Source organism: Pteropus medius, unplaced genomic scaffold (assembly GCF_902729225.1).
Source record: "Pteropus medius unplaced genomic scaffold, Ma_sr-lr_union100, whole genome shotgun sequence".
Taxonomy (NCBI): Eukaryota; Metazoa; Chordata; class Mammalia; order Chiroptera; family Pteropodidae; genus Pteropus; species Pteropus medius.
In genome coordinates this window covers 1,242,884-1,257,511 of record NW_024350925.1, presented here as the reverse complement: position 1 = coordinate 1,257,511, position 14,628 = coordinate 1,242,884, and the positions used below count along the sequence as shown (strand labels likewise).

General features: G+C 57.5%; 1 protein-coding gene and 1 non-coding gene across 2 annotated transcripts in view; one reads left to right on the top strand and one right to left on the bottom strand.

Moving 5' to 3' along the window:
• The window catches only part of DLG3 (discs large MAGUK scaffold protein 3), a 41,343-nt gene extending 28,907 nt beyond the window's left edge, over nt 1–12,436 (top strand). The window contains 11 exon segments of the mRNA XM_039841727.1: nt 1,992–2,168; nt 2,350–2,425; nt 3,134–3,177; nt 3,179–3,222; nt 6,225–6,266; nt 7,308–7,358; nt 7,831–7,932; nt 8,417–8,589; nt 8,970–9,079; nt 9,303–9,394; nt 10,379–12,436. Coding sequence (XP_039697661.1) covers nt 1,992–2,168; nt 2,350–2,425; nt 3,134–3,177; nt 3,179–3,222; nt 6,225–6,266; nt 7,308–7,358; nt 7,831–7,932; nt 8,417–8,589; nt 8,970–9,079; nt 9,303–9,394; nt 10,379–10,485 — 1,018 coding nt within the window. The 3' untranslated portion in view covers nt 10,486–12,436.
• On the bottom strand, nt 10,078–10,196 carry LOC120585420 (5S ribosomal RNA). Its single transcript, XR_005648321.1, has one exon. It is a non-coding gene; the product is annotated as a 5S ribosomal RNA (ribosomal RNA).
• Nucleotides 12,437–14,628: the final 2,192 nt, after the last annotated feature.

Genomic DNA, 14,628 nt, shown 5'->3' with positions numbered 1-14,628 from the left:
GCTACAGAACAGCGGTCCCCAACCTCTGTGGCACCAGGGAGCGGTGCTCCTATGAGAATCTAAGGCCTGATGATCTGAGGCGGAGCCGAGGCAGTGATGCTGGCGCCAGGGGGCGGCTGTAGACAGAGATGCAGCTTCGCTCGCTCACCTGTCGCTCACCTCCTGCTGTGCGGCCCGGGTCCTAACAGGCCACGGACCAGTACTGGTCCGCGGCCCGAGGCTTGAGGACCCTGCTATAGAAAACCGATATATAATAAGATGTAAAACAACATCAAGAAATAGCAGGAAGCAGCAGTTATTTAGAAATGTGTTAGAAAAGAAAAAAAAAAGGTAAAATATTCGAAAGCAGTTTCTTTTTAAATCAAGTTACATTTTTTTTGTGAGTCGCGAAGAGAGCACATGCCTGTGATTAAAGACCAAAGCGAACGGCACCGTTTGCGACGTGCAGTGGGAACGGCTGGCATTCCTGTTGACTTGGACCTCTGCTTATTTTGTTGTCACTCAGCTCGTACTAACGTGTTTTAATATTGTAAGGTGTCTGGAATTCATCTTGGAAGTAATCTGGCCTATGAGTTTTATTTAAATAGCAGATGCTCAAAAAGTTCACAGTAATTGCATCCCTAACATCCAGAAAGCGCATTTACATCAACTTTAGCATGCATTCCAACTTCTTACTGCTGTCACCAAAGGGGACGTGTGGCTGTGCGAGGTGCTGAAATCCATATTGGATCGTCCCTGTTATGGTTTCAACTTGTGACCAGTGAGCTCTCCCCTCCCATCTTCTACAGCCTCATCCTAAGCTCTAATTCGTTTCAACATCTTTCTGTCCTTCTGAAACTAGTGTGCGCTTCGTCCACGTTCTGGTCTTTTCCTTACTACACTTGTTTCTACGTTCAGATGATCTGACAGCGATTTCTTAAGGATTCTTCTCAAGGACTTGGAAAAGCGGACAGGTGTTTGACACCGCACGGCCGCCCGGCCAGGTCCCGCAGGCCTCTCGGTCCCGCATGGGGGGAGGTGGTGTGTTTCACTCGGCAGCTTCCCGCCCAGCCCCAGGCGGAGGCCTGAGTCTTGGGACCAGGCCTGGCGACTCCGTGTGAGGAGCGACCCAGTGGACGGGAGCAGTAGAGCTTTCGTGCAGGTGAGTCTGCGCCCTGGGCAGGAGGCCAGGTCAGCGGTGCGTCCTGAAGGACGGGACTCGCAGCTCTGGGGTGGATTCGCCTTCACATGCCCCGCTCCCGTTAGGCCGTTACATCTGAGGCCAGACCAGTGTTCCTGAGGCACTTTGGATGTGTCACTTCCCTCCTCTCAGATCTTCAGGGGCCACCGGACCAGGTCTGTTCGAGGCCTTTACTTCCAATCTCATTTCCCAGGAGCGCCAGCCGCAGCCGAGCTGGCCACGTCCTTCTCCTCAGCTGCTTTCCCAGGTGCCCCCACCTTCCTGTCCCTGTGGGCTCCGCCCCACGTCACTTAGGTGTGCGAGCTAGGTCAAATGATTCTTCCTCGCCGAGCCTATGCTTCGCCCTCTACATGAGTGAGTGACCGAGAGAGGGGTCCCTTTCAGCTTCGCGCTCACGTGGGTACGCGTCATCCCTGTCGACTTCTGTCTTCCTGCGGCGCTGAACACCCCAGAGCGCTCATCGTTTGTACTTAGCACCCTTATGTCCCATCTTTAGTTGCGTTTTGCAGACATGTCTGCAAGCAGAGAAAGGCCACTGGCAGCGCTCGCGTCTCTCCCCAGCATGTGGCTGGACAGGGGACGGTGGAGTGTGTTCCACTTTGGACTTCCACCTGTGTTCATAAGCCGGGCAGAGACGGGACTCGTGGAAGATGGCCCCTTACGCCCCTTGCTGGGAGAATGAACTCTGGGAAGGGGGCTCGTGTTTCCAGTGCCAGGGCCTCGGGTGGCCTCCGCCACCACCCTGTCACAGCGCCAGTCTCCGGGCATTCAGGCTGGCGATGGTCACGTCCCCTTTCACTGTGCATTTCAGGGCCCTGTTTGATTATGACCGGACTCGGGACAGCTGCCTGCCAAGCCAGGGGCTCAGCTTTTCCTATGGTGACATTCTGCATGTCATTAATGCCTCTGATGATGAGTGGTGGCAGGCAAGGCTGGTGACCCCACATGGAGAAAGCGAACAAATCGGCGTGATCCCCAGCAAGAAGAGGTGAGTTGTCAGCATCACAGAGAAGGCTCCCTCGGGCCGCCGGGGGCACCGGTGTCTCTGGCCTGCCCCGGAGCAGCTGTGCATTGTGTCCCCTTTGGGTACAGAGGTCGTGCTCAGGACCTTATGACTCCACGAGCCAGAAGGTGGCCACTGATAGGACTTCTTTCTGACCCCGAAACAGGGTGGAGAAGAAAGAGCGAGCTCGACTGAAAACTGTGAAGTTCCATGCCAGGACGGGGATGATCGAGTCGAACCGGGTACGTGGGGGTCCCCAGGGAAGTCGGCCAAAACGTGGAGAGGAGCGAGAAGCTTGCGGTCCATGTGCTGGATAAGAGCCTCTCTCTCGGGGCGCTGGGCTCTCCCATCAGAATACTGACCGCTTTTCCGAGAGCAGAGAAGGGTGCACTCAGACCCCGCTGGCTCTCGAAGGCGGACCGTCTGCAAGGCTGGCCGGCTCGGGGCACGTGAAGCCTCTTGTGGGTTTGTCCCTGGCTGCAGAGCCTGAAGGGCACCTGGCCTCGTCACGCAGCCGGGAAGGCCCGCCCCGGAGCTCTGCCAGCCCTGCAGAGCGGGCGAGGCCCAGGCGCTGTTCCCGTTCACCCCTGTTCTTCTGTGAGCTTCGCAGGGCCAGCGACTTCCGGCGCGGCAGACTCTGTGCTTATCAGTGGCACCTTAGGGCATGTGTCCAGGAGGCGACAGTGAGCTGTCTCCTGTAGGAAGTGCCAGTGCGTGCTGTGAGTCTGGGCTAGGTAGACACCTCTAACATCCCGCCAACATTTTCCTGTAAACATAATTTTCCTCTGACATCAGTTTTCATTTAATCTCATAGACTCCATGTGTGAAAGATGGTCTTTTATTTAGCGCACCATTGTCTCCATTTAGTTTGTCTTGCATGCTTTAAAAGCCATTGTTCTGTTTTTTTTTTTCTTCTGTCCTTCCCCCTCCATCTTCATGTTCTTTCACAGTCGATCAAAACGAAACGTAAAAAGAGTTTTCCTCACCTCTCTCAGTTTCAAAACAAAAAACATGGCCCAGGAGAGCAGCATTCAGGAACGTAAGTAGCAGCAGGGCACACAGAGCAGCCGCCCACAGCTGCACCCTCGTCTTCATCCGCACCTCCCGCATGGGGACGCTGGGACAGAGTGTGAGTGTGTGTGTGCGCGCGCGCGCGTGTGTGCGCATCACTGCTTATTTGCAGAGTCAGGGTACGAACTGGTCTGCACAGAGAGACGCTGCGTCTTTTTGTCCAGCTCCTCCGAAAGGATGTCGGGGTCTCTGAGCTGCCACGGGGTGCAGGGCAGGCCTGCTGGGACAGCCCGGCCTTGGTGTCGTAGGCGCCAGGCTGAGCTCTGTGCCGGCGACCGGCACTTCTCGGCCACGGCGTCAGGTTTGGAAAATGGCTTTTCGAGAGAACCAGTGTTCTGGGGACTCGGTGTTGCTGTCCCATCTCCCTCCTGTCACGTTTTCTCTCCCTGACTTCACTCGTCTGTGTCGAGGGAAGCGCCTTTCGTTCGATGCACGCCCGGCCTCGGGCCGGCTTCCTGGATGACACGCACGTGCATCCGCACACGGGACGTCTGGTGGCTCTAAGAGTCACTGTCATCCCAGAGCGATTCCAGAGCCAGCTTTCAAAATAAAACCCTTCCTGCCTAATAGAACCGACACGGAAGGGGCTTAGTCAGCATTGTCCCAGTAGAGATTTACTGAGCCACGCGGAGCTAAATGAGCTGAAGCGGTGTCATCCTGAGAAACGCTCTTCCTGGGACATATTCCGCAGAAGTGAAGGGCCCTGACCCTGACCTTAAACACCGGGTCAGGCGGGTGGAGTGGTTCTCATGCGGCTCATGGTGAATTGTGAAACCCTCCTCTCCTTCCCCACGAGGACGGGTCTTAGGGTCCTGAGCCGTTGGGGCAGGCTGCGGCTGGCTACTCCTGCTAGGCCAGCCTGGTTCACGGTCATGGTACGTGTAGGTCTTGGCCATGTGGGGTGGTGGCTACTTGGTACAGGGGCGCCCTCGTCCTCACGAGCAGCAGGAGACGGCGTGAGGCAGGGCGAGAGCTCTGTGCAAGGCGAGCTCTCCCACGGTCTGCAGCAGCAGATCAGCCTCAAGGCCACGCCAGACTGCGGGGCGCTCTCCCGAAGAGCTTGGGCAGACTGAGTCGGCACCGGGGGCAAGCTCTCTGGGTGGGGGGTGACTCTGCCCGCCGCACATAGGTGTTTCAGGGGAGTGTCGCGTTAAGGGGCGAAGCCAAGACCTGGCTGTTACTACGGATGCGGTCAGAGCACGTGCTGCACGCCTCGGACAGGGCCCGCGAGCCGGGCCCCGCCTCAGCCAGGCAGCACATCGGGCAGCCGGCGGTCCCAGCGTGGCACGTGACCTGGGGCGTTCTTTCTATGGCGAAGCTGTTCGCATCACCGTACTTCTGTCACCGATGCTCACCTGCTCTGTGTTCTCCCTCCCCCTGTCTTTCTTCTCTATTTTCTCTCTGCCCCCACTTCTTTCCCTCCCTCCGTCCCTCTTTATCCTGGCTGTCTGTGAAATCAGGACTTCCCTGGGTTAAGTGACGATTATTATGGAGCAAAGAACCTGAGTAAGTCTGACTTGCACCCCAATGACTGTATTTCTGGCACGAGCGGAGATGCTGGGTCGGGGTGTAGGGCTGTGGGTGAGGGCGGAGGGTCACGGGGCCGGGCAGTGTTGCTGAGAAATCCGACGCCACAAGTGGCTATGAATGTCACGCTTCTGTTCTTGATCCCTGGTGCCCTAGCTAATACAAGCCTGTCATTCATGTCTGTGTTTTCCTTTTGTACCTTGAAGTGGTGGGGGGCCATCTTGGCATCCCACCCTGTAAGTGAGGTGGGCCCGAAGTCCTTCTCCCGAGTGACCGGTCAGGTCATCGCTAGACCGTTGAGGTGAGGGGTGCCCGCTGGCTGGAGTCTTCTCCCAGGGGCAGAGCAGTAAAGGACTGGGCCTCAGAATTGGCCCTTTCAGTCCAACTGGGCGCAAGACGCCGTGAGGCTCTTTACCCACCGTGCATCTGGGCTCTCCTGGCAGTGTTTGCGGAGCAGGTGCATCTAGTGCGTTAGCTCAGGAAAAGCCTGGAGTGGGCGGTGAAGGGCCCTGGAGGACGGGGCGCTAGCGTGGCCGCTGTGGCAGGGGCGCGCACGCGCGGCCAGGCAGGCACATACTGTCCTCCAATAGGTGCTACAGGTAACGGGGCTTCCTTGGGGGCTCAGGAAGTAGCCACGGGTGCCAACTCACTAGTCCTTCCTGGGGGCCACAGCATATCACGGTCTGGAACAGTGTCATCTTGGCTGAAATGAACAGTGTCTCTCCATAGTCTGTCGTGTCCATGTTTCACCTCCATTCGCCTCGTCCCTCCTGCGAGTGTGGCCGCTCTGCCCATCTCAGATGCGGGCGGGCAGGTCGCGGCGGTCTGAGACGGGACGGCGGCCTCGTCCTCCAGCTGTTCTTCCCTGTCGTCTGTGTTTTGACGTGTCTGTCTGCTGGTGGGTGGGGGGCACTCCCCTCACTGCTGAGGCCACAGCGTCCTAGGTAGCGGTGGCTGGATGGCTGCCGGTCCCACCGAATGGTCAAAGCATCAACCCCTGGTGGCTGCGTAGCCTCTTCGCTTGGCGCGGCACACAGTTCTGTAGTTCAGGGCCTGTCTGGGGAGGGAATTCAAGAGCAGCCCGGTCCCTGGACTTCTCTCTGCTACTGTCACCTGTCCTTTCCTCCCGGTGGCCTCGGGAGGTACATTTTGAGGGAGTTGTCGACCGCCTTCCAGGTCAGTTCTTTGGATCCAGACAAAGAGGCTCCTGCCACAGAGCAGAGGGGCGGGGCAGGCCGACAGGGCGCTGGGGACGAGCACGAGGTCGCCAGGGGTCAGGAATGGAGCTGTGCCTCCCCCTTGGTAGCTGGATGTGGCAGGTCTCCCGTGGCCTGACTTGGTTGGCAGCTCAGTGTCTCGCTCCTGGAGCATTTGAGTTTTGTGCCATGTCTGACCTCTCAGTGGTGTGTTCTGAATCAGAGTCTCTTTCTTGTTGGCTTGCAGAGGGAGTGACATCCAACACCAGTGACAGCGAAAGCAGTTCCAGTAAGTGTGTGTCATTCTCCCCCATGTCACGTAGCTCCACCATGTGTCCCCGCCATCCTCATTCCAGCGTCGCACGGCTACCATTCTGTTCAGAGGCTACTGCTTCTTTTAGCCATGTACACTTGGAGATCGTGGAGATGCTGTGGCCATATTGTCCTGTGTGGTGGGGATTAGGCTGTGGATCACAGGAGAGTAGAAGTCCTGCAGGGCCCTGGGAGGGGGAGCCCCCAGCAAGGAGATCCCTGGCGGGGGCGCGACAGATGGCGGGGACCGCCACTTTGACAGGTTTGCCAAAGGGGCAAAAGGAAAACGGCTCCTGGGTGAAGGCTTGTTGTCCTGGCCTTTTCACGGTAACTGCCTGGTTTTCCTTGAGCGATCCCGTGGCCAGGCTGGACCCCGCCAGCAGGAGCTGGGGCTGCAGGCTCTGTAACATCTGCCCGGCGGTCTTGGCCTCAGGGGCAGCCTGCGAGCGAGCAGGCCTCCGGGGCCTGGTGCAAACACTGCGTCCTGCCCTAGCACTGCTGCCGGCCCCTTTGGGACCTCCAGGCACCCAGCTACGAAGTGGCTCGGTGACTGTTTCGGGAAAGGCTCACCATTGCAAGGGCACTGAGGACCTTAGTCCAGCCTGGTGCCCCTTTTCTGCATGCTTCTTCCAGTGAAGGGGACAGTTAGGCTGCAGCTCTGGGGACACGCACGGGTGCCCTGATTCCTGTGTCTGTACGCAGAGGGCCACAGCTGGCGTGACTCTTACAAGCACATATCCTGAGAAATCGGGGTGCTCTTGGGTGGGGGCTTCATGTTTTCTGGGCCACACCTCTTTGCTCAGCTGTCTTTCCCTGAACGAGACGGCTCAGGCTCCTGCTCCTGTCGCAGGGGCGGGAAGGGCCACCTGCGCTTTCTTGCCCATGGGAGGCAGGCGTAAGCAGGCGCCACCGGACAGGCTGTCTTCGGGCAGAGGTCAGGTGAAGTGGGTGTTGGAGGGACACGAGGACACCGGGAGGCGCATTAGAAAGTGCTAACGTGTCTCCTTTTTTGTTGCAGAAGGACAAGAGGATGCTATTTTGTCCTATGAGCCAGTGACTCGACAGGAAAGTAAGCCCTTCTCTGAAAGTCTTGCCTCCCGGCCAGTCTCGCGGTCCTGGGGCCCAACAGCGGCACGCTCTGGTGGCAGAGGAGGGAGCGAGGGGGGCCTTCTACAGGCAAGGGGTCCTGTGCCCACTGTCAGGGCGCCTTACGAAGGCTGGGGCAGGTTTACAAGGATGACAGAGGTCAATTTCAGTGGGTGTGGCCGGCGCTACAAAGAGGGTCCTGGTCACTTCCCTTTGTTGACTGCTCTGAAAGCACCCAGCTCAGGTGCTGGAGCCTTTGCACCGATACCCCTGGATCCGTGGCAGGGGGAGATGCCTGACTTCAGACTCGCCTCGGCCTTCGATACTGATGGCCTTTCGCTTAAAAGCCTGCAACTGGCTGTGGCCGCCGGACCGGGCCTCGGGGTTTACACAGAGCAGCAGGCAGAACAGGCGGCCGGGGGGCCTGGCTCACACACCGCACGCTCTCTCCGCAGTTCACTACGCCAGGCCCGTGATCATCCTGGGCCCCATGAAGGACAGAGTCAACGACGACCTGATCTCAGAGTTCCCGCATAAATTTGGATCCTGTGTGCCACGTAAGCGCCCAGGAGGGCTTCAGACGTGGGGGGAGGGTGTCCCGGGACTCGCTGCTGTGCTGTTTCATGGAGCGTCTGGGGCCAGGATCTGGGGTTCCCTGGAACAGGCCGCATCTGATACCCCAGAAGAGATCGGCCGGCACTAGGTTCCCTAGAGCTGGTGGGCTTGGGAGGGCCGAGACATCGGAGGTGCGCGCTCGCTCCCTCGGGGAGACGTGTGAGTGCCGGGGGCCAGGAATGATCGCACAGCTGGGGGGCCCGGCCCAAAGGGTGTCGGCATGGCCCACCAGACAGCTCGTGGGCCTCCGTGGCTCCTGTGCCACCTCTGGCACCCCTCTACCGCGCCTCGGCCCAGGAAACCCCACCTTTGTTCCAGTTTAAGCGAAAGCAGAGAGCCACCTGCGTGTGAGGCCTGGCGCTTAGAGGAGAGGTGGGCCTCGGCCCCGGGTGACAGAGGAACGAGTCAGCCCCTTTCTTCCTCCAGACACGACTCGGCCCCGGCGTGATAACGAGGTGGATGGCCAAGACTACCACTTTGTGGTGTCCCGAGAGCAAATGGAGAAGGACATCCAGGACAACAAGTTCATCGAGGCCGGCCAGTTCAACGACAATCTCTACGGGACCAGCATTCAGTCAGTGCGGGCAGTCGCAGAGAGGGTGAGGACAAGAGATGGCCCCACGGGATGCATAACACGACGAAGTTCGCTGGGGTCCTCAGCCGCCCAGCGCAGGGACCACCAAGGGGCACGGCTGACCAAAGCCCTGCGTGTCCCCAGCCTCCGTTCGGAGGTGTCTGCCGGTCTCCTCCATGCCCCTCACCGCAGAGCGTCCCCCACCCAAACAGGGACCGCTCCGCAGACCCAGCCGTTCCCGGGTGGGAGGAGCGAAGCGTGGAGCCTGGGTGCCTCGGGGTGGTCTTCTCGGCCTCTCGGAGCAGGCCCCGGTCTCCCCTGGGTGGGTGTGCGTGTCGCCCAGGGTAAGTGTCTGGGGTCGGGCAGGCAGGGGCCGGGCCGGCTGACGCGCGTGTGCTTTTTCAGGGCAAGCACTGCATCCTGGATGTCTCCGGCAACGCCATCAAGCGGCTGCAGCAGGCACAGCTGTACCCCATCGCCGTTTTCATCAAGCCCAAGTCCATCGAGGCGCTCATGTGAGTATCTGCCTTGGGGAGGGCCCCGGAGAGGAAGCCGAACACCAGGTGATCGGCCGCACAGGTGTCCGCCCCAACGGAAGCTGAAAGGGATGTCTGTGCCCGGGTTGAGCCATGGGCCACTCTCAGAGGGCAGCCGGGCAGGTTCTCGGGGAGCCTGGAACAATCCACGTGATCAGAACGGGGATCCAGTTCGGTACCGCGCTCCTCCTGTGTTTGGCAGGGAAATGAACCGACGGCAGACGTACGAGCAAGCAAATAAGATCTACGACAAAGCCGTGAAGCTGGAGCAGGAGTTCGGGGAGTACTTCACAGGTAGGAATCCCCAACACCTTCTGGAAGGCTCTCCGCCAGGCTCAGTCACTGTGCCCAGAGTGTCTGGGTGCTTTTGAGCTTGGCCTTTACAAAGCAGTCGGGTCGCCTGCCGCCGGCCAGCGCGGTGCTGCCTCAGGTCCTTGACTCTTTCTGTCTTGTCCACCCCCACCCCGAGTGCGGGCTCCCTGTGTCACTTTGCTGCCCTCCTCACCTCCCCCCGAGATCTGGTCCTTGCTCTTGGATGTTTTAGGGGCAGAATAAGTGTTTGTCGGTGCTGCCGCTTCCTTGGTGTGGGTCAGGTTGTCTGTCAGCGTGTGCGCGTGTGCACAGACGGTCACCTGCTTTAGGCCAGTCCCCAGCAGCGTGGGAAGGTGTCCGTGCCTTCTAAAGTGCAGTGACATACCTGTGCAGCTTGGTGCGGGGTGACTCTAGCTGCTGGTTCCGCTGGGTTAAGCGGGACACGGTCCATGCTGCACCTCGTTCCCGGGGTTCTGGAGCTCCCCTCCCTGTCAGCATCCGTGTCCTTGTTTGCCGGGCTGACCTCGAGCAGATGTGACGGCCCCAGGAGCACTGCCTCCTGCCAGAAACTGGCTCTCAGAACCTTCTCTGCCAGCTGCCAGAGAGCGACACGAACTGCGCGTCCTCGCATCTGGTGGCGCTCAGGAAAGTTTTTTTTTTTTAAATGCCTACAGCACCTGGTCTTCCCAGGCGGTCTCCCATCCAAGTACTAACCAGGCCCGACCCTGCTTAGCTTCCGAGATCAGACGGGATCGGGCGCGTTCAGGGTGACGTGGCCGTAGACAAGAGGCAGGTTTGAACAACATATTTTCCTGTTCGCTGTGACTTAGTTTCAGCGTCTCAGAAGCCGACCTCGAGCCGTGCCCTGGGCTCGCGGACAGCCACCTAGTTTCGCTGGCCCGCGGGACCGTTGGGGTTTGGGGTGCTCTGGGCCACAGTAATGAGTCTGTCTCCCTCTCACTTTAGCCATTGTACAGGGTGACTCACTGGAGGAGATTTATAACAAAATCAAACAAATCATCGAGGACCAGTCCGGGCACTACATCTGGGTCCCGTCCCCCGAGAAACTCTGAAGAGCCCCTCCAGGCTTTCTCTTACGAACAGAAGAAATCAAGCCCCTCCTCCCTCCCTCGTCATTCCTGTCCCCACGGGGAGAACAAATGACTACTGTTCTTGTCCCCTTTTTTAGATATGTCAAAAAAATTGAGTTTTCTAGTCCTGTTCTGTTTTTTTAAATTTTCGTTCTGTTTGAGTATTTTGGGGGATGATGCCATCTCACTCATCATGTGACTGTGCCCATTCCTGCATGGCCCTTTCCCGAGCACTAGCACAGGTGCAAGTCCATCAGCGTCATTGTCTTCATAACAATCAAGCAGAAGCGCAGCGAAGCGAAGCGAAGCGGAGGACTGATGGGAATTCATTCTGGACCGCGGCGCGGCTCGCGGAGCGAGCTCAGCGCACGCAATGAGATGCTCCCGGCATTTCTACCTACCTGTCCTGTGTCATGCAGCTCGGAACGGTACAACGTCACGGTGACAGAAAGTATCTTATTTATACATAGATATATATATGTAATTTATATAAAATATATAGAAATTATTATATATATATATTATACACTCTCATATAATATATATATATCACACACCTTTGGACTAGAAAAATCTCTGGAGACTTCATCAATGGTACTGTGTTATTAGAGAAACGCTTTAATTTTCATATTCCAATCAGATGGCATCTCGTGTCCCAGCTGGTTGGGGAGGGATTGAAAATGGTAGGACGTGCTGTACCAAGGGCACTCACATTTGGTCATTCTCCTGAGAGCGGGGCTTTTTCCCTGGCAGGCTTGAGCCGGGGGCCTGCCGGGCCTGCCGGGGGAGGGGGCTTTCGCCCTGGGCCGAGAGGGGCAGTCAGTCCTGTGTGCAGAGAGAGAATGGCTAACGATGCTCCATATTAAATTGCCTATTGTTTTATGCCACCTGATGTGTCTGCATGAGAGGTTTCCTTTCTGTTCATTTTTAAGCTGCTGTTAAACCAAAACCATGTTGTGCTACTGTGTCAGCCTTTTCATTATTCCAACTTTTACTTTTACTCTTGAAGCGAACGCGTAGAGTCCACCCGGCAGTGTTCTAGAGGGCGCGAGCCCGCGCGCTTGCCGCAGGGCCTCGTGGTGGAGCGCGTGACCCAGGAGGGAGAGCCGCGTCCCTCTCCTGCCTGCGACACGCAGGCCTCAGCTGACGCTCCTTCACGGGGCCCGTGACAGGGACGGAGCCACTTACCTTCCAGTTCTGTGCCGGGAACAGTGGGACCGCACTGGGCTTGGCCGGCCGTGTCACGAGAAGTTCGACTCGGTTTCCTTACGGCTGCTTCACATGCCCGGCCCCTCACCCACAGCTGGTAGTGACGCCCTCACGCTGTCAGCCCGAGCTGGACAGCTCAGATGCGCTTCCTGGTCACACGTGAAACCCTGTGACCCTTTCGCAGAGTCACACGCAGTGAGCGAGGTCAAAGGAGTCGTTCTTTGACCACAAACGCGGGTGGCAGGTGTGGCTCAGGCCCCACCCCACCGAGCTCCTCCGAATGCACCTGCCTCCCTCGGCTCCACGCTGGGTCTACTGTTTCTTAGGCCACTGCGTCATGACCAGTGCGAACGACGCCATGTTGAAGACACTGAGAACTACCAGCCACATTTAGGCAATGCGGTGACAGTTGTCCTACCAGCATAACGAGGCTCACTGTACACTGGGGCTGTGAACGAGGGTAAAAGAGAGGGCAGCGGCTTCACCTGCGCGGTGCACTGGGCTGAAGGCCACGAGCGATAAGGTGGCGGCCACTGTGGGTGTGGAGAGGAGGGCGTGTTGGCCGCCCTGATGTTCAGTAAGTCATGTCACTCTGGATGATGCCAGCCCTCTACCCCTCCCACGGAACGAAAGCAAAGACTCAGAGCACGCATGACACCAGTTGGTTTACCAGTGTTCCTTCTGAGGGGACATATATTTTTAAATAAACGATAGTTGCAATGAACTGTGGCTCGGAGACCTTGAAGTAGTTGAGGGGAGGCGGTGGGGACACGGCAGTGGGAAAAATGTCTCAAACTTTTGTTTGGGGACCAAAAAGCTATTTAGTGACCACCAGCTGACCGAGTCAGGTGTTTTGGTTCCTCTAACTCTACATGGTTCTAGACTTCCGTGGTCGGAGCAGACCCTTTGTGAAAGCTATACACTTGCTCTTCCACCCCAGCCCCCAAATGGTGCCTTAAGTAGCACCAGCCAGCTGTGGGGGGGGGGGTCACCACGTCCTGGGTGGGGAAATGCCAGCTACCAGTGTCCTCAGAAAGCGACCCTGAGGTCTATGGCCAGGACCACGGGACAGATGACAGTCCCAAACGGTCTGCGGTGCTCTACAGTTTGCTACAAGGCAGCGTGACAGAAGGGAGTCCCCGAGTGCTCCGTGGGGTTCAAAGAAACGTAGCTCCTGAGAGCCGAGGGAACAGCGCGGGCCTGTAGCCACACTGCTGAAGACTTCGCAGTGAGTGTTCCTCCTAGAGCAGGTGCAGTTGAAGAAAATGCAGCCCCCGGCAACCCAGAAACACCAAAGGGAGACCCCACGGCCCTGAGCTCTGCTGCGACCCGGTGGCAAGAGCCCCGTCAGCCCAAGGGGCCACACCGGGCTCCCCCCCGGTTCTGCTGGTAACAGCCAGACGTGCCTCGGTTTCTTCATGTCTATCACACCTTAAGTTATAGCATTCACAGGGCGATACAACTACGTAAGATCGTTATTCAGGTACAAATGACCAACTGTGAAAGGGGTTCTAGAAATTAGCTAATGAAAGCAAGAGCTTTACCCAAAACTAGTGTGTAAGTTGTGCTCGCCGATGAAGCCAGTGGGGATGCGGAAGGCGGAGGACTGGGAAGAGCCCGGGGAAACATCCTGAGCCGGTCAAGGTCAAAAACCGATCGGCTGAAAAGGGACAGCAAGCTCGAGCGGAAAGGTCACTACTAAAGGACGATGGGGGTCTTTCCACAGGAGCTGTCAGAAAACGGTGTAGAAATGAGCCGAGTGGCCGCCCAGGGCCAGTGGCTTTGTCAAGGCTGTCCCACAAAAGTGTCAGGTGCCCAGCGAAGCCCAGCGGGCCCAGCAGTACTCAGTCGCCTCAGTATTCCCAACTTGTGTCCTTCATCCTTGTCCCTACCTAGGATTTCACGGCCTGCATTCTGTTCATCCTTTTATCCACTCAGTCAGTGCCCTGTCACCTCTCGGACAGTTATTTCACTGTCACTGCATTCTGAAGCTCCACAGCCTGTCTCTTTGCCACACTTGGACTATTCTATTGCCCTCGTCTCCACACCCGCCTTCCCTCGACGCCTCTTTGAGAGCAGACTCCATCCGACCCACCTTCATAACTCCAGCGTCTAGCACGACGGTGCACGCGGTGGGTGCCCGGAGAGAGAGACGCGCTGGTCTGGCTCTGCCAAGCTGTGGTGAACGCGACTTTCTGGGGGCGTTTTACAGAGCGCTTCCATGCCGGAGTCCGAGATCTCTGCCATCAGCTACGGCTCTTTCGGGACCAACCACTTCCTTCCAGGTCCTTCTCCGACTTTCGCTCTCTCCCCTCACCAAGAACCTCTCGGTTCGCCTTCGCCGACCATCCATGTGTTCATTCAACACAGCGGAATGGAAGGCCCGAGCTCTGGAGGTCTGCCATGACCTCCCAAGCACGACCTTCAGAGGTCCCGTTCTCAGCCTTAGTGTCGCAGAAACGTAAAAACGCCACGTCCCCGCTCTTACCACTGAGTTCATTTCTCTTTGGGCCACTTCGCTTCTGCTTGGCTTTTTGCTCCCTTTCCCCACTTCCCAAAGGTCACCATTTTCCTAGTCATCTAGGTCCCAAATCCGATTTCTCTCCTTCGATCATCATATCTGATCTACCCAAAATCGTCGATTCTTTATAATGCCTGTTCAATTTAGTCCCTTTTCATGATCACCGCCCCAACGCTTGCAATAACAACAGCCGTGGCTTGGCGGGAGCGTAGTGATCGGCACCGTGCTTGCTGCTGCGAATACAATGACAAACCAAGCAAAGACAGTCCCTGCTCTCGAGCACCTTAGAGTCTAATGGGGGGAGGGCAACAAGTAGAGTATTAAGCGCATAATGACGCATGATGGCAAATGCTATGAAGGAAATAAATAGGATGCAGTGACAGACGATGACATAG